Raw genomic sequence first — 19,170 nt, 5'->3', positions numbered from 1 at the left:
GTGGAGAAGGGAAGAAAAGGGAGTAGGTAAAGGATTGCTATCTAGGCAGGTACCGCCGTGGACAACGGGGGAGCCTGGGAGACGGAGTAGAACACACAAGTCACAGTTACCAGCACCCAAGGGCTAAGGAGGCTGGGGGGGGGTTATCCACTAGCTCCCCGTCCATCATGGGTTGAGGGCTACTTCTGGGGGCATCAGCTCCCAGATATTTCCTGCTTGCCTTGCGCCCGGGCTGAGCTTGCTCCTAAAGACAGAGTCACAGTCTTTGCAGGAGGCAGCCTTTGGTGGGTGGAGGTGAGTGTCCAGGGGATATGGGCAGGGCTCTGCCAGCATCTGCTACAGGTTTCATCCTTCCGTTGTCTTTTGTGGAAAAGGGACCAGCAGATCCCTGTGCTGGGAAACCCAGCCCCTGTGTGCTGCTTGTACAGCCCCAGCTCACCTTCCCGCAGGCATCCAGTGCTGAGGCTCTGTCCGCTTACCCCGGGTCAGGTCATGCCAGCTCAGAAGCTTTCAGATGACTCCTAGGAGCTGCAGTTTATTATTGTTTTATAAAATTTTGGAATAGATAATATACTCGCCTGGATCAAAATTCTAAAGACTAAATGCAATGTGATATCCTGGATTGGATCCTGAAACAGAGAAAGGACATTAATGGAGTTGGTGAACTACAAATAAAGAAGTCTGGAGTTTCATTACTAGTAATGTACCTACGCTGATTTCTTAGTTTTGACAAATGTACTATTGTTATGTAAAATGCTAACGTTAGGGAAAACTGGGTGAAGGTTATACAGGAACTCTCTGTACTCTCTTTGCAACCTGGAATAATCTAAAATTATTCCAAAATAACAGGCTTATTTTTTCTTAATTCAAAAAAACATAGTAGAAAGGTCCCCCTCCTACCCTTTCTTCCATCCACCTCATTCCTAGAGTTTTGGTTACCCTTCCACAGATAAGCAAAGATGAATAATATTCTTTTGCCCCTTTTTCAGATGATTGGTACCCTTCTGTGGCAGGTGCCATAGGGGCCCTTCCCTCACCTCACTGTCTTGTTCACGTCAACTGCTTCCTCCTGGAAACACCTGCACCTCTCCAGCTGAGGGATTTCTTTCAGCTTGCACAGGGAGGGCAGAAGTGCTGAGAGTTCATGCCCCCAGGCAGCCCTCAGCCTGTGCAGGAGGAGGTGGAAAGTAAACACCCCTGCTCCCTTGGCCCTTGGAGGGAAGACTCTGAGATGTGAGTTCTCCCTGCCGCACAGAGTTCCCCCGTGGGCCTGAGCTCAGTTGCCCACAGCTCAGGAACGCATCCTTTATTGCCTTTCCTTGCTTCCCATTCCTTCACTGTGCTTCCTAGAATCACCTCCCAAATAGACCCAAATCCTTGGCTAGGGGTCTTCTTCTGAGAGAACTCAAACTGAGACAGGCCCTTGCTGTTTCCACTTACTGGTGCATTTCAGAGAGATTTTCATGTCAGTACTTAGAGCTGCCTCATTCTGCATAGTATTACATAGTGTGCTAGATCATAATTTGCTTATCCAGTCTCCTAATGGACTTTTGAGTTGTCTTCAGGCTTTTGCTAGTACAAACAACGTTTCAAGAAGAACCCTGTGGGGAATTCCCTGTTGGTCCAGTGGTTAAGGCTCCGCTCTTTCACTGCCAAGGACCTGGGTTTGATCCCGGGTCAGGGAACTAAGATCCTGCAAGCCGCATGGTGCGGCCAAAAAAATATAAAAGAAGAAGAAGAACCCTGTGCACCACCCTCATTTCCTGTGCCTAAGGCTAGGCTGCTGGATAATTCCTAGAAGTGGAATTGCTGGTGGCAGTGGCCTTTGGGGCCCTGCTCTGTTTGTTTTTTTTAAAATTTAATTTAATTTTATTATTATTATTTTTAACATCTTTATTGGAGTATAATTGCTTTACAATGGTGTGTTAGTTTCTGCTTTATAACAAAGTGAATCAGTTATACATATACATATGTCCCCATATCTCTTCCCTCTTGCATCTCCCTCCCTCCCACCCTCCCTATCCCACCCTCTAGGTGGTCACAAAGCACCGAGCTGATCTCCCTGTGCTATGCAGCTGCTTCCCACTAGCTATCGATTTTACATTTGGTAGTGTATATATGTCCATGCCACTCTCTCACTTTGTCCCAGCTTACCCTTCCCCCTCCCCGTATCCTCAAGTCCATTCTCTAGTAGGTCTGCATCTTTATTCCTGTCTTGCCCCTAGGTTCTTCTGACCATTTTTTTTTCTTTTTTTTTTCTTTTCTTTTTCGATTCCATATATATGTGTTAGCATACAGTATTTGTTTTTCTCTTTCTGACTTACTTCACTCTGTATGACAGTCTCTAGGTCCATCCACATCACTACAAATAACTCAGTTTCGTTCCTTTTTATGGCTGAATAATATTCCATTGTATATATGTGCCACACCTGCTCTGTTTTGATGGCGGATGGTCTACAGTCTAAATCTAGAGTCCCTGGGGTTCACCAAGGCCCCCCATGATCTGGCGCCAGACATCTGCCTCACCACCACACGGACAACTTGCTGTTTGCAAGATTTGCCTACGCTTTTCCCTTCTATGAAATGCTCTTTCCTACACTTTCATCCGTTGAAATCTTTCTGGTCCTCAGAGATCTGGCTGAAATGCCACCTCTTCCAGGGAGCCTTCTGGTGCCCCGGTGAGTATGAATCCTTCCTTTCACTGGGCCGCACACTGGCTTTGACGCTTCTTGGAATTTATTTTTGTGTTGTCTGATTGCCGTGTGTACTTATGCCTCCTGCACTTGGCCACATGCTCTGTAAGGGCTGGAACCGTCTGAGTCACAGAGCAGGCTTCATAAATGTTGAAGGAAGGTCGCTCAGCAGGGCCCAAAATGAAACAGGCTGAGGCAGGTGATCTCTGGGGCCCACCTGCCCACAGTCAGACCTCTGAGGCTGGAGAACAGGGCAGTGTGTCCCTTGGATGACCTTCCCCTGATAGACCTCTCCCAGGAGGGCCATGGTGAGCAGGCAATTAGAGGTTGTGTCCCCTGATCCAAGCTTGGGGCTCTGTGAGCTGGTGGCAGACAGGACGTTGTCACCTGAAAGCTGAGAGGTAGCCCAGGGAGGTGACTGGAGGCACAGGCTCTGGAGCTAAACTGCCTGGGTTCAGATCCCAGCTCCATCACATCCTACCTATGTGACCTTGGACAAGTCACTTCTTTCCGTGCCCTCTGTGAAGTGGGACTAACAATGGGATGCCCTTCCTAGGGCTTACTTGAGGATCCAATGAGACAATTCATATAAAGTGCTTATGCATATGTAGGAAGCACTTGATAAATAAGCTTCAGAAAGGTTTTGAAAGGCTTTGGCGGGGCGGGGGGGGGGGTGTCCCTGTAACAAGCACCTACCAAAAACTTTCCTGGGTGCTCTGCGGCACGCTCTTGCTGAAGCTCACACATACCCTACAAGTGAAGTATCTTAATGTTTTGAATTGTGGTAGGATATACATAAAATTTACCATTTTAACCATTTAAGAGTGTGCAATTCAGTGACATTAAGTACATCCACCATGTTGTACAGCCATCACCACTATCTATTTCTAAAACTCTTTCATCACCTCTAAGAAACATCTTGCAACTATTTAACAGTCACTCCTCACTCCCCCCTCTTCCTAGCCACTGACAACCACTAGTCTACTTTCTGTCTCTATTAATTTACCTATTCTGGATATTTCATATAAATGGATTCATACAGTATGTGGGCTTTTGTGTCTTGCTCCTTTCATTTGGTGTAATGTTTTCAAGGTTCATCCGTGCTGGAACGTGTATCAGTACTTTGTTCTTTTTATGGCTGAATAATATTCCATTGGATAGCAAGTGAAGTATCTTTTTTTTTTTTAATTATTTATTTATTTATTTAATTTATTTTTGGCTGCGTCAGGTCTTAGTTGTGGCACGCAGGATCTTCGTTGAGGCATGTGGGATCTTTCATTGTGGCGTGTGGGCTCTTTGTTGTTGTGCACAGGCCTCTCTCTAGTTGTGGCGGCGGGTTTTCTCTTCTCTAGTTGTGGCTTGCAGGCTCCAGGACGCGTGGGCTCTGTAGTTGTGGCGCGCAGGTTCCAGAGTGCGTGGGCTCTGTAGTTTGCAGCACGCAGGCTCTAGTTGAGGCGCATGAGCTCAGTAGTTGTGGCACACGGGCACGTTGTGGCATGTTGCCCCGCGGCATGTGGGGTCTTAGTTCCCTGACCAGGGACTGAATCTGCATCCCCTGCATTGGAAGGCGGATTTACCACTGGACCACCAGGGAAGTCCCGCAAGTAAGGTATCTTATCCATGCTTCCCAGCTGAAGAAACTGAAGCTTGGAGAGGCCAGCTGACCTGCATAAGGTCACACTGCTGGGAAGAGGTGGAGCCAGATTCAAACTCAAGTCAGATGGGATCCGACACTTGCTTTCTTCCTCTCTTAGCACCTCCTGGTGGACAAACGCTCTCCTATCCAACTAGTCCCATTTGGCCCTTCACAAGAGCCCCGCACAGTTGGGATAATCCTCTCCATTTTCCAAATGAGAAAACCGAGGTGGGGAAGGAAGGTGACTTGCCTGAGGTCACACAGTGAGTCAGCCAGGACTGAGGGTCCTGGCCCCCACGAGCACAAGTAATACTTTGACATGACAGCCAAGGGGGTTATTGAGGTCCCTCCAGACTCTGATGGAATGGGAAGGGGAGAAGTCCTGCCTTTGCCCCCTTCTTAGCCCTATAGACATCCCAGTGTGACCTTGGGGGCTGTCCGTGGTGCTGATGGGCACCCTCTCTGCAGCTGTGGCCAGCTGTCCCCCACCATCCATCCCTGAGTGGTTTTTCGGCTTTTGTTCATCAGCAAAAAAATCATTTCTGTTGACCAGCACCTCAGTCAGACTGCTGACTGTCCAGCCTGAGCAACAGGGTGCTGGGGCACAGCAAGTACAGAGTCAGGAGACCTGAGCCCCTCGAAGCTTCCACCTGCTGTGTGACCTGGGGTGAGTCCCAGCCCCTGCCTGAACCCAGTCAGCAGAGTGTATCATCATGAGGTTGGACAAGATATGACAGATTCAGTGCTGAACCTCCCACGATTAGTAGGCTTTAGAGAGGCTTCCATGGGCACTGCAGAGGGCGGGACCCCATCCCTATCCCCCTCCCGTCCCATGTAAGCATCATGGGCAACAACCACATGCAGTGATCCAGTTCCAGGCAGTGCTGTCCCAGCTGTCTGTGCTGCTGGAAATGGTCTCTGTCTGCACTGTGCATATGGTAGCCACTAGCGAAATGTGGCCATTGAGCAGTGGAAATGCAGCTAGTGAGACTGAGAAGCTGAGCTTTCATTTTTATTTAATTCTATTTAAGTTTAATTAAACAACTAGAGCTGGTCTAGACAGTTGGGCTCTGGGGACACGAGGAAGGGAGAGGGCCACTCAGAAAGTGCCCACAGCCCAGAACACACCCAGCCCTTGTTGGTTCTCGACCTCCAGAGTGCACTGGCCTAGGAGTCCAGAGGCCTGGGTTCAAATCACAGCTGCCACCAACATGCTGTGTGATCCAGGCCAAATCTCATTCCCTCTCTGAGCTTCTAAGTAGCTAAACATGGATGGTGTCCAGCCCGTCTGCCTGTGGGTATGTCCTGTTGATAAGGATAGCAATAGTGAATACATGTAGGACACTCACCGTGCCAGGTGAAGTGCCAAGCCATCTGACTATATTAACTCACTTATCTCTCCCAACAACGCTTTTAGGATGCTGGACTCAGGGAGGTTCAGGAACCAGCTCAAGGTCACACAGCACCAAGATTCAAACTTAAGGAGCGTGCCTCCAGAGCCCACATTCTCAGCCTCCATATTGCACTGCATGCAGGAGGAGGGCTGTACTCAGTCCTCCCTAGGGCCACTGCAGGGAGCGGCTGGAGCAAGGCAACGAGGCTTGGAGTGCCCAGTGGCAGCCCCCAGTGAGGCCTGGAGGTGGAGGGGAGGGGATAGTCATGATCATCACCCTCTCCTCTCCCCAACTCAGGATTTTCCTAGGTGAGGGTGGGCTGACCTATTAATTCCCCTAGGATTGAGGGGGTCCTGGCTTGGAAATTTGGGGCAGAAGCTCAGATCAGACCTCATTTACTCCATGTCAGCCACAGACACCTCTTCCTTCGCCTGTGTCCCCATGTTCCCTCTTGCATGGGGTAAGCATATGATTCATCCTTTAAACCGTGACACTTATGAGAATGAAACAGGGACTGGCCATCAGGGATTTAGAATAACAGCTAGAATCCGAGTAAACCATGTTGTATGTCACCCTGTTCATGCATGAACATTTATGAGTGCCAGCTCTGTGCGGGGTCCTGCTTCTGGTACAGAGGAACACTCAGGACGGCCTGTGATTCCTTCGGGTGGTGGCTCCCATCACTGGGGAACCCAGAGGAGGCCTTACCTCCCACCTGCAAGGTCAGGGAGGACTTCCTGGAGGAGGAGGTGTCTCTTCTGAGCTTTGAGGATATTAACTAGGGAAGGAGGCTAGGGACAGAGCATTTTTCAGGAAGGTTCTAGGGAATAGAAATAAACCAGCCCATCTGGGACCCAGACATGGAGAAGAAGCAAGAAAGGGGAATGAGTTAGCCCAATAATCAACTCCCTTCTCTCCCATTGGGCAGCTCCAGCTCTCTCCGGCTGCTCTCCCTCTGAGGCTCTGTCTGTCCGGCTACCTCATTCGTTTAGCAACTGCTTATTGTGCACCTGCTATGTGATGACTCTGCCCTTAGTACTGGGGATACAGTTGAAAATGAAACAAGCGTGGTCGCCCACCCACGTCTCAGAGCCCAGAGAGAATGGAGAGACAGATATGAATCAAGTGCACAAGGAATCAAGCAGGATAACCGGAAACCCTGTGAGTGCTTTGAAGGAAATCAAGAAGAGGGTCAAGAGAGAGGAGGGTGGGACAGAGGAACCGTCTTGGACACAGGGGTCAGGGAAGGCCTCTGAGGAGGTGATGTCTGAGCAGAGATTCGAATCAACAGAAGTAGCCAGATATGTGAAAAATTGAAAGGAAACATGTTCAGTCAGAGGGAACAGCATGTGTCACGCCCTGTGGCAAGAAAGAGCTGGGGGTGCCGGTGAAAAGATGAATGAGGGGGCCAGTGTGGCTGAGTCAGGGTGAGAGGCTGGGGTTTTGCCTGAGGGCGAGGGGAGACCTTGAAGGGGTTTAAGGGAACTGGGTGAAGTGATTCTATTCTAGCTGGGTTTTTGAAAGGATGACTCTGTGATTCTGCCCCTGTAGTCCCTTTGTTCTGAGGGTCTGGGTCTGTTTCCTTCTACCTTTTCTGTGTCTGCCACACAAAGGTGCGTGCTGAGTGGAGGGTGTGCCTGTGACCTCCGAAGCCCCTGCTGAGGACGGGCAGTTTAAATGGGGTGTGGTCTCAGAGAGGCCTGGTAAGCAGCCCGGTCCACACAGAGCCCCTCAGCCCGAAATCTGTGCCCCTTACCCCAGAGGAGCTGCAGCACCCGCACCCTGGGCCCCGTGTCCAGAGTTCACCAACAGCATGGGCAGCCCAGGAATTCGGCGTTGAGCAGAGGAGGGGGCCCAAGGTAGGGACAGTGTCAGCCACGTGTCCTGAGCAGCCTGATCCAGGGGTGTCTGCTGGAGCCCTTGCCTGCTCTCTTGTTGACCAAACAACCAGTTGATTGAATGTCGTGCTTTTCAAATAGTTGCTATGGACACAGACTTAGGCTGGAGACAATTCAGACCTTGAATCCATCAGGATAATGGAGGTGTCATAGATGGGAAGGATCCTGGAACCTCAGCCTGGAGTGTGGGCTCAGGAGTCAGATTGATTTGCACCAGGCTCTGACCCCTACCAGCTATGAGGCCTAGAGCGTGTGACTTTAGCCATTTGAGCTTCTCTCTAACATGGATGTATCCGTTACCTATTTCTGCATTAAAAAAATTATACCGAAATTTAGCAGTGGCTTAAAACAACAAACATGTATTATCTCACACAGTTTCTGAGAGTCAGGAACCCAGGAACAGCCGCAGTGTGTGGTTCTGGCTCAGGGGCTCTCATGAGGTTGTACTCAAGTTGTCAGCTGGGGCTGCAGCCATCTGAAGTCCTAACTGGGGCTGGAGGATCCACTTCCAAGTGGCTCACTCATGCAGCTGGTAAATGAATGCTGGCTGTCAGCAGACTGCCTCAGTTACTCCCCGCATGGACCTCTCCTTAGGGCTGCTTGAGTGTCCTCACAACATGGCGGCTGACTGCCCCCAGGGCCGATGATCCAAGAGAGCAAGAAAGAAGCTGCAGCGTCTGTTCTGACCTACCTCAAGTTATACTCGGTCATTTCCACAATATCCTGTTGGTTATACAGTCAACGCTGTTCATGCTGGGGTGGCTCTACATAAGAACATGAATATCAGGAGGTGGGATCACTGGGGTGCACCCCGTCGCTGCCTCGCTTTCTTCATCGTTTCTGGGCATCCCCAAGACCTTCTGCCACTCTTTCATTTAGCAAAAGCTTGATGAGTCTCTACTGAGTCCAGGCCCTCTGCTGGGTGCTACTGACACAGCAGTGACAAAGACAGATCCTGTCCCTGCTATCCCAGGTTCCACTGGACATAAATCTGGGTGATACAGAAGAAAGGGCTGGCAGGTAAGGGGCTGCTTTGGACGGTGGTCAGGGCCGGCTTCTCTGCGGAGGCAGCCTCTGTTGCTGAGATCTGGATGAAGTGAAGGAGGAGACACATGGTCAGAGGCGGGCAGAACATTTCAGGCAGATGCACCAGTAAGGGCAAAAGCCCCAAGATGGGAGTTAATGATCCGTGTTCAAGGAACAGAAGGGAGGCCCAAGGGAGTAGGGGCAGGAAATGAGGTCGGGAAAGCAAGAAGTAAGAAGCGTAAAAAGATTGGCTTTGAGTCTAAGGGCCATGGGAGTTTAAATCATCTAGGTGAGATCCAATGGGGGCCTGGTCCCGGGCAGGGCAGTGGAGGTGGGGAGAAGTGGTGGGATTGCGGGATATCTTGAAGGTGGAGTTGTTTTTGAAGGATTTGCTGTTGAATGGGATGAGGGGGTGGGGTGAGAGAAAGAGGAGTCAAGTATGATTCCAAGGTTTCTCTCTTTTTTTTTTTTTTTTTTGGCCGTGCCACACAGCATGTGGGATCCTAGGTCCCCGACCTGGGATCGAACCTGTACCCCCTGCAGTGGAAGCGCGGGGACTCAACCACTGGACCACCAGGGAAGTCCCGATTCCAAGGTTTCTGACCTGAGCAAGCAGGAGGATGGAGTTGTCACAAGCTGAATTGGACCAGACTGTCAGAGGAACAGATCAGGGTGGGTGGGAGATCAGACATTCGATTTTGGACCCATCAGACATCCAGGGCGAGATGTCAAGGAGGCAGTTAGAGATATGAGTCTGGTGTTTGAGAGAGAGATTGGGCAGAAGATGTAAATTTTGGAGTTGTCAGATATAGGTGGTGTTTAAAGCCACGAGTCTGGATACGATCAGCAGGAGAGGGTGTGTAGAGAGAAGCAAGGAGCACCCAGCTCCTCTAGCATTTAGAGGTCAGAGGAAGGGAAGCCAGCAAGAGATAGAGCATGTGTGGCAAGAGAGGTGGGAGGAGAATGGGAGGGGTACCCAGAAATGAAGTCACAGTGTAACACAGCCTGCCTCTCTCTACCTCCACCCCTACCCCAGGTAGCATCAAGGTCCTGGAGGCCCCACAGAGCCCATCCTTCCCTTCCACACGTCATCCCTTCAGAGGCCTAAGGCAGTGCCTCTATCCTCCATGGACTTCTGTTTGGCCAGAATGTTCGGCCATACCACCCACATCATTGCCAGCCTTTCATCACTCCACTCACTCTCCCATGTCCCACTCTAGCTGTCTCTCTCTCTCTTAACAGCAGGGCTCAGCATTGAACAGGACTATCCCCTCCCTTCATTTAGACTCTTTCTCTGTTAATGCGACTTTAGACAAAACCAGCCTTTTGGGTAGCACCAAATTCAGATATAGGTAGGAAATAGTAAGAGATCTGGGCTGGTTAAAGGGAGGGGCTGTGAAGAAGGGAAATGGGATTGGTCATGTCTGAAAAGGGGTTTCGGGTTAGATCAGCAAGGGTCTTGATTGCCACACCAAGGAGTTTGGACTGAGGAGGGAAGAAGATCCAGAGAAAGTTCTAGATTAGGGAAATGGCTCAATCAAGTGAGTTTTGCTTCAGGAAGGGCCATGCTGGGTTGTGTTCTTGACCTTGTCCCTGATTAGCTCTCCCATGCTCACTGGCCAACTCTGGCTCCAGGGTGAGCTGGCGTAGGGCAGGGAGGCCCCGCTCTGTGCAGATGGGGGTAGCGGCTGCAGACACAGAGGCTCCGTGGAGCTGGGAGGGCTCCTGGGGAGGCAGCTGCTCTGCTGGTTCCTCCACGTTTCCATGAGGGCAATGAGGCTTATATTAATGAGAGGTAATTATGGGCACCCGGATGGGCCTAAGTATAGCTCAGAGACAAAGGCAGTGCAAGGCAGCCAGCTGCTTCCCCTGCAAGGCTGAGGCCTGCCTATTTTAAGACTTCCCCAAGGTGAGGCTCCTGCCACCGCTGGGTGTCGGGTGACTGAGGGGTTGGCACCCAGGGTTCCAGGAATCCTGACCAAGAGACCTCAGAGGGAATCTGTGTAGCCAGATGCCCAGACCACCCTCATGCAGACCCTCTACCACCTAGAGGTGGAAACTGAGAGGGACCAGAGAGAGGGACCAGTCCAAGGTCACAGCAAGTACAGAGCAGAGCCAGAGTTTGAATCCGGGTGCAGTTGCATGCACTTTCCACTAAGCTGTGCAGCATCCTACGCTGGACACCTTGGCCTGCCCCCAAGAAGCACAGTGAGGTGAGGACTGGAGCAGGACTGATATTTATCAAGCACCTAGAGGCTTTCTGTATGACATCACAATTAATCCTCATCATGATCTTGAAAAGTAAAGATCCTCATACCCATGTTACAGAAGAAGAAACTGAGGCTTAGGAGGAGTAATTAAATCACTGAATGTCCCGCAGTAAGGAGAGAAAGAAGTAGAACCCCGTTACACCCTGCCTTAGGGTCAGATTCCCCAGGAAACAGACTCTGAGGTTTGCATGGGAAGTCTCTTGGGAACACCTGTGACAGGTGAGGAGCGCAGGATCGGGCAGGGGGAGGAGTTGAACGGAGATGCAGTTACAACAAAGGCCTCAGTTAATCCCAGGGGAAGCTCTGGAGCTGGGATGGCCCATTTGTTCTGAATTGGACAAGGAGGCCAGACCTTGGGGCTGCACATCAATCAATTCCTAGACACAGGCTGCCCCTGGGAAGAAGCGTCACCTTGGGTGAGGCATCTCCCTTTGGCTGAGAGCAAGTCTTAACAGGTACCCAGCTGTGAACTGTCAGCAGCCAGTGCCCTTGGCAGCTGGAGACGTGAGTGTCTCAGGCCTGAAGCGAGGCTGAGGCTGGAGAAGCTGGCAGAAACCAGAGCACGCTGGGTCTTTTGGACCTCCACTCTTCACTGAGGCACCTCCTCATGCTGCCCCACCCTCCTCACCCTCTACTCCTCAGCTGGCAATGCAGCCCCAACACGGTCCCCTTCCTTTGCACACCCTCTAGTTCAGGAGGGCCAGTGGGGTTCAGAGTAAAGAGCCCCGGGTTCCAGGCTGGAGCGACCTTGCTGTGAGGCCTCATGCTGTCCCTTCCCCAGGATGACACTCTTTGTCTCGCAGTTCCTTTAGCTCCAGTAGGCCACGTGGCTGGAGCTGAAGTTTAGAGGTCTGCAGAGACTAGCTCCCCAATGGCCTTGAATGCCAGGCTCAGAGTCGAGCGTTCGTCCCAAGAGCCATGGAAAGCCACTGAAGGGAAAGAACACTATTGCTTTGGCATTTTAGAAATATCACTCCAGCTGCAATTTGCAACCTGGATTGTAAGGGTCTTAGAGTGGATGCAGAGAGACCAGGGAGAAGGCTGGTGTGATTTTCCAGGTGAGCGGTGGGAGTGACATAGGCAGAGGATACAGAGAGGGGATGGTGTCAGAAAATATTAACTGAGGCAGAATCGCTGTGGCTGTCATAGTTGGGGTTCCTCAGAAGCATGACCAAGATAAAGATTCAAGTGCAAGTACTTTATTTGGGACCAGGCGGCACAGTGTGGGAGGGGGGAGATAAGGCAGAGAAGGGAGGCGGCCAATGAAGGGAACATTATCAGGCAAGTGATCTCTGTGCACAACTGGAGCTCCATCCCACTGAGGACTGTGGAGCCCATTCCTCAGTTGTTCCACCCAAGGGGGGAAGACCTGGGGTATTTATACACAAACTCCCCAACAGTCAGCGGCTGAGAGCTGCAGCCTGATGGCATGGGGCAGGTGGGTAGGGTGGGTAATTCTCTGGCGGTTCCTGCCAGCCACGTGTGAGCAGAGCACACTCCAGCTGCTACAGAAAGCACCCCCTCCCTCCAGCAGGGATGCAGATGCTGACAGTTGGAAGTCAGCCTGTTGGGCACAGCAGTGATGAGGCCACAGGAGATATGGGTGGGGTACCCACAGCCACTGCTGTAGTGACTAATTGGACATGAGGTCTGTATCAGGCTCTTGTTGAAAGACACAGAAACCGAACTCAGACTTAAGCAAAAAGTCTCTTAACTCTCATGTCGGAGACGTCAGGCAAGATCTTGACAAAGGACTCAAGGCTGACACTCAGACAAAGATAGCAGCCCTAACAGGAAGGAGGGCACTTCTTTCCCAAGAGTTCAGCCATAATCCCAGGGCCGACTCTCATGGGCTAACAAGGATCTTGTTCCCATCTCTGAGCCAGTCAGTACTCAGGGATGCAGGGCTCTGATTGGCCAGGCCTGGGTCATATGTCTACCCCTGGGGCTCTGGCATAGGACTGGCTCCACCTGGACCACAGGAACTGAGCCTGAATCATTTTCCAGGCACAGTGGGAGCTGGTACAAGGGGAAAGACAAGGAAGGTCAGGAGAGGGAAGAATTCATGGAGGTGCCAAGGTGTCTGGCTTGAGCCCCTACTGGGTGACATTGAAGCATTTTACTGATAGGGGGAATACTATTGGCCTTCCCAGAGCCCTGGGATGCACCGGCATTTAAGGTGGGGTAGAAGGATAGACACGCAGGGCCCCAGAAGTCAGAGACTATTTTAACAATGAGGATCCAGTCCCAGGAAGAAAAGCAGTTGGGAGGTCACTTGTGGTCATTAAAGTTTCTAGCTGGTATCTAGAGGTCTCCCTGAGGCTGGCAGTCCCCACTCGCCCTCCTTTAATCCCAGGGGCACCTCCAAGGCAGGAACCTGTCTAACTCCTCCCCCCACAAGCCAGGCAAGGGACCTCATCATCAAGACCACCAGGACTGAGGGCAGGGTTTGTCCCCCAGGGAATGAGGATGTGCCAGCACTTCACAGTTCACCAAGCACTTTCCTACACCCTCCCTCCCTTCCTCCTTTGGCCCCAGTTTGGCCCCAGATGCATAGTCTGAGACTCAGGGCCCAGGTTCCCATGGTCCTCCTGGGGCAACTCTGGATTCCTGGGGTCGGGAGTGCCTGGCATATGAAATTGAAGCCAGCTTCTCCCTGGGAGGGCTGGAGAAGGTGCCCTGGACTTGGAGGAGAAGCGTTGTGGGCACTTCTGGGGCAGGGCTCTGCAGCTATCTTCTGCTCCTGGCAACCAGCCCTCTCCATCTCTGGTATTTCTAGGGAGTCAGACCCCTGCCAAGCCAGCAAGCCAGAGGGCTGTGTTTGCAAACTCTTCTGAGTTTTCAGTATCATTGGCCTTACTTGAGTGGGCATCAAGGACATATTGCTGCGCACACAGTTCTCCAGCTGGAGAGCCGAGGAGGCTGGCCTCTGAGTCCAGGGACACTGCAGCCCTGAGGGGATGCAAGGAGGCCAAGAAAAGGCCAGGAGCAGGAGGGATATGAGGCTGGTTTTGCATTTGCCTGAAATTGTCTTCAAGAAGAGGTTTGCCCAGAGGGAGCTGCCGCGGGCTGGAGTGGAGGAGGATACTTGACAGTCTGGGACACTGACGGGGTGGCTGAAGTCTGAGTTACCTATTTCACCTTGGCTAGAACTGCTTCTCTCAGCCTCAGTTTCCCCATCTGTAAAATGGAGATAATGGTCCCCCACCACGTGTGGCTGTTGTAATGAGGATAAAAATGTGAGTCGGCAGACTCCCTCTCCAGGCTGGGGATAAATGCTCTGACAAGTCGCCTGGTGGAAGCAGAGATGCTTCCGAGGTGGCTGTTTAGCCACAAGGACCATTGCTAAAATGCTCTGGACTTCAGGAGTGGGGTCCATCAGGCTCCCAGGGGCAGGGAGAGGCTCTGGCAGAGAAGGGGTAGAATTCCAGCCAGTGGACTCTGCAGAAGTCTCAGGGCTTAGGAAGCCTTGGGGCACATTTGGTCATGAAAATGGCTAGGTCCAAGGAAGTAATTCTCAGATCCCTGAGGGTCTTAGGGCCAGCAAGCTCCAGGTGACAGTTGCAAGGCAGCTGTGCAGAGGGATAGGAAGAGCTGTGGGTCTCAGCCCTGCCTCCGCTACTGAACCCACTATGTGATCTTGGGTAAGTTCTTCCCCTCAGAGGGCCTCAGTTTCCCCATCTATAAGATGGGGATTTCACCTAGGCCAGTGTTTTTCATGCAGTGTTTGGTGGGGTCTGGGCTTTGCCTTAAGAGCTGCCCTGCGGGGTGGGAGGGTGTCTCGGACACCTAAACTTATGCTTGGTGTATGAGTTTCCTATTGCTGCTGTAACAAATTACCACAAACTTAGTGGCTTAAAACGCACAGATTTATTATCTTACAGTTCTAGAGATCAGAAGTCTGAAATGGGTCGCAGGGCTGCATTCCTTCTGGAGGCTCTAGGGGAGAATCTGACTCCTTGCCTCTTCCAGCTTCTAAAGGCTGCCCGCATTCCTCGGCTCATGACCCCACATCACTCTGACCTCTGCTTCCGTCATCACATCTCCCTCTTTGACTCTGACCCTCATGCCTCCCTCTCACGAGGACCCATGTGATTAGGTTGTACCCCTCCAGATAATCCAGGAAATCTCCCCATCTCAAGATCCTTAACCATATCTGCAACGTCCCGTTTAACATGTAAAGTATCATAATCACAGGTTCTGAGGATTAGGACTGGGCATCTTGGGAGCCATCATTCTGCCTCCCGTACCTGGCTTCAGCCAGAGCCTGTCCACTCTGGCCCAGCCCCTCTGAGATAGCCTCTGTCCCCAGTGCCCTTGGCCTCGCTTGCTCTGTTCCAGCCGTACCAACTCCTTGCAGGTCCTCAGCACACCGGGCACACAGGCCAGACCAAGCCTTGGGACTCCTCCAAGCATGGCTAGTGGGGTCCAGGGCTAAGAAAGCTTGCTGACCACCCCCTCTGACCCATGGTACAGATGGGAAGACTGAGGCCCAGAAAGGAAAGGGACTTGCCTAAGTTTGAGACTGGCATTTCCAGGATGATTCTGGCTGGAAGGCCCATTTTACAATAGAGAAACTGAGGCACAATGGCTCCACCTACACGCCACCCTGAGGATATGCTCCTGCTATTGACTTGCTGGGAACTCTGTCCCAGGCCAAGTGTCATTGATTCATCCCAGTAGGAAAGGATGGGCTGATGGGCTTGTTGGCCTCTCTGATGGCTGCAGCCCCCAGCCTCTAGCCCAGGGGTCACACTCAGTAGACTTTTGTTGAGGACAGAGTGGGTTTTTACAGAGGGTTTACATTTGACGTAAGGATTCTTCTGCTAAAATAGAGTTGGACAGTACTGCCCTCAGACCTGGGTAAGAGGGGCCCCGGCCCCAGGCCCCACTCTTTAGAAGGCCTCTCTGGCCCTCTCTCAACCTTGTTGTTCCCCACGAGGCAAGGAATGTTCAGAGGCCAAGGGAACATGCCCACCCAGAGCCTACATCCCCCTTTCGACCACACTCTGCACCCTGGGCAGACCCCAGCCTGGAATTCCCTGCCCCAAAGACCCCAGGCCTGCTTCCAAGGCCAGCACAGATCCTCCCATGGTGGCCTACTCTGCCAGTGGGACCAGCCCTAGGGCTGAGTGGTGGCTGTTTGGGGGGCATGTGGAGTGAGCTGGGGGTGCACGCATGTGGGGGGCTCCTCGTAGTGAGGAACAGAGTCAGAGACAGGAGGAAAATGAAGGGCAGGCAGCTTCCTCCTGACCACATGCTGCCATGGAATTCGGAGAAGACCAAGAAGTCTGAGTTCGAACCTGGCTTTCCAAGTTATTGTGAAAATATGTTCGTCAAGGTAGGAGAGTAGAACATATATTGTTTAACGTTTTGCTAGCCTGAGATGTCGCTTTTATTTATCCGTATGGTATGTGGGTCTCCATTTGTACTTGTGATTCCCGACCCACAATGTTAAGGGCAGGCCAGGAGTCTTCAGAAATCCTTCCAACCTTGAGATCTGCAGGGGTCTGGCTGACCTTCCCTGCATCGTATCCCCTCCAAATCCAGCTGACACCTGTCTGTCTTCTCTCCCCAGATTAGCTGCTGCCCGGGAGAGAAGACCCGGGCAACCCGCTAGGGCGACGGCCCCTGCCCCGAGGGCCGGGATCATGAAAGGCCTCGGTGACAGCCGCCCCCACCACCTGTCCGACAGCCTGGACCCACCACACGAGCCCCTGTTCGCAGGGCCTGATCGCAACCCCTACCTGCTATCGCCCACAGAGGCCTTTGCCCGCGAGGCGCGCTTCCCCGGGCAGAATGCTCTGCCGGGGGACGGGCTCTTCCCGCTCAACAACCAGCTGCCACCACCGAGCAGCACCTTCCCCCGCATCCACTACAACTCCCACTTCGAGGTGCCAGAGGAGAGCCCCTTCCCCAGCCACGCCCAGGCCACCAAGATCAACCGGCTGCCCGCCAACCTCCTGGACCAGTTTGAGAAGCAGCTGCCTATCCACCGCGATGGCTTCAGCACTCTCCAATTCCCCCGCGGGGAGGCCAAGGCCCGGGGCGAGAGTCCTGGCCGCATCCGCCACCTGGTCCACTCAGTCCAGCGGCTCTTCTTCACCAAGGCGCCCTCCCTGGAGGGCACGGCAGGCAAGGTCGGCGGCAATGGCGGCAAGAAAGGTGGCCTGGAGGACGGCAAGGGCCGGAGGGCCAAGAGCAAGGAGCGGGCCAAGGGTGGGGAGCCCAAGCGGCGCAGCCGTTCCAACATCTCGGGCTGGTGGAGCTCCGACGACAACTTGGATGGTGAGGCTGGCGCCTTCCGCAGCGGTGGCCCAGCCTCTGGACTGATGACACTAGGCCGCCAGGCAGAACGCAGCCAGCCACGCTACTTCACGCACGCCTACAACACCATCAGTGGGCACATGCTCCGAGCCTCCAAGAACAACACCGCCGAGCTGACCGCCCCGCCACCTCCACCGGCACCCCCGGCCACCTGCCCCAGCCTTGGGGTGGGCGCTGACACCAACTATGTCAAGCGGGGCTCCTGGTCCACCCTGACCCTCAGCCACGCCCATGAGGTCTGCCAGAAGACCTCAGCCACCTTGGATAAGAGCCTGCTAAAGTCCAAATCCTGCCACCAAGGTCTTGCCTACCATTACCTGCAGGTGGGTCCCTGCCAGGGTCAGGGTAGGGTGAAGGATTGTGGGGAAGGCACCAGTTTGAGGCCCAGCTCTGTCACAGATTGACTTGGAAAGTTGTTTCACTCAGGCCTCTGTTGACTCGCCTAGGAAATGGGTGGCTGGTGGTATCTTGCTAGTAAGAGGACTCCTTCCACTGGTCATGCCCTCAGCAGACATTGATTAGGACCCTTTTGAGACCGGCCCTGAGTAGGGACCAAAACATGTCCCTTCCCTTTAGAAGAAAAATATGGAAGCTGTGCCTTCTGTCCCCTCCTAGGACCAATTGCATGGCATTCTGCTTGCCAGCCTCCTGCCTGGTACTGCCCCCAGACTGGGGGCTCCTTGAGGACAGGGACCATATCTGGTGCAGCTCTGTGTCCCCAGGGCCCAAGACAGGGTCTGTCATACAGGAAGTGCTCAAGAAACATGAGAGGAGAGAGGGGTAGATGAACAGATGGACACTTGAATGAATAGAGTGAGAAATAAATAAGACATAGTCCCGATTATCAGGATGCTGGGAGAGAAAGACACATGAACAGACATTCCTGTCAGCATGAGCAGAATGTGATGGAGATGAGCAGGGCGACTGCAGGAGCCCCGAGGCCCTAAATCAGTTTGGGGGACTAGCTTTTTTCTTTCAAACACATGTTTATTGAGGCACTTATTATGCACCAAGGCTGCACTCCTGGAAAGTGGCAGAAGGCTCAGAGACATCTCTGCTGCTACACTCGTGCTGGGTCTCTCAAGGGCAGCGTGAGTGGCTGAGAACTGGCTGACTCCCGGGACCGGAGCCCAAGCTGTGGGTGAAAGTTACAGGAAGTAGATTTCGTTTCACCTGCAGATGGAAGGGGCTGCTTCAGTAGGTAGTGAGTACCTCATCCTGGAGGGCGTGTCAGCACAGGCCTGGCCAGCCTTTGGGAACACATTAGATGCATTTTGAACCGGATGAACATCAAGTCTGACCTGAGTTCTTGTCATTCTATATAAAATTCCAAAGACAGTGAGACTGTGGGGGGAGGAGGCTATTTTTTTCAATAGGAGGGAAATGAAATCTAGGCAATATTTTATATATTTAAGGCTTTTGTGGCTCTCAATCTACTTCCTTAGCTTAGAAACATCAGAGGGGGCGGTGTGTGACCTAGCTCCCTCTCAAATGATATGGTTTGGTCTGATCACGTGAAAATGCTTCAGAAACACCGTGAAACGGTGGCCCTGCAGGCCCTGGAGTGGTGCTGCCTGCTTGCTCAACAGGAAGTAGGTGGGTAAGGGCTGGGGAAGCCACAGGTGTGGAGCAGGGATATACAAAGCCACCTTCCCAGGGGACAGGTGGAGGTAGGAAGGATGGACTAGCAAATGGTTTGGGGTAGAATGTGCAGGTCCTGGTGACTGGCTGGGCAGTCAGTTGGGGAGGAAGGTGTTAATGGGAAAGCTGCAGGGTGGGGGGGACCTGGGATGGCAATCCCAGGCAGGGACCCTCCCTCAGCCAAGAATCAGCCACTGGCAATGTGGGAACTGAGAAGAACGTGGTCTCTGTGCAGGCATGGTGATGTGGGGAGTGTGGTGTGCACTTGTGGGCATGGCGAAGAAT

The 19,170-nt window shown here is 52.6% G+C and overlaps 1 protein-coding gene across 6 annotated transcripts in view; it reads left to right on the top strand.

Annotated features, from left to right (window-relative positions):
* DLGAP4 (DLG associated protein 4) overlaps positions 1–19,170 on the top strand; it is a 136,539-nt gene that overhangs the window by 34,747 nt on the left and 82,622 nt on the right. For all 6 annotated transcript variants that reach the window (XM_082361937.1, XM_082361935.1, XM_082361934.1 and 3 more), the window contains exon 2: positions 16,496–17,567. In XM_082361937.1, coding sequence (XP_082218063.1) covers positions 16,569–17,567 — 999 coding nt within the window. In that variant the 5' untranslated portion in view covers positions 16,496–16,568. The remainder of the gene's footprint in view (positions 1–16,495; positions 17,568–19,170) is intronic.

The sequence above is a fragment of the Balaenoptera borealis genome (genome assembly GCF_965194805.1).
Source record: "Balaenoptera borealis genome assembly, chromosome: 16".
NCBI lineage: Eukaryota > Metazoa > Chordata > Mammalia > Artiodactyla > Balaenopteridae > Balaenoptera > Balaenoptera borealis.
This window is presented reverse-complemented; position numbering and strand designations above follow the sequence as displayed.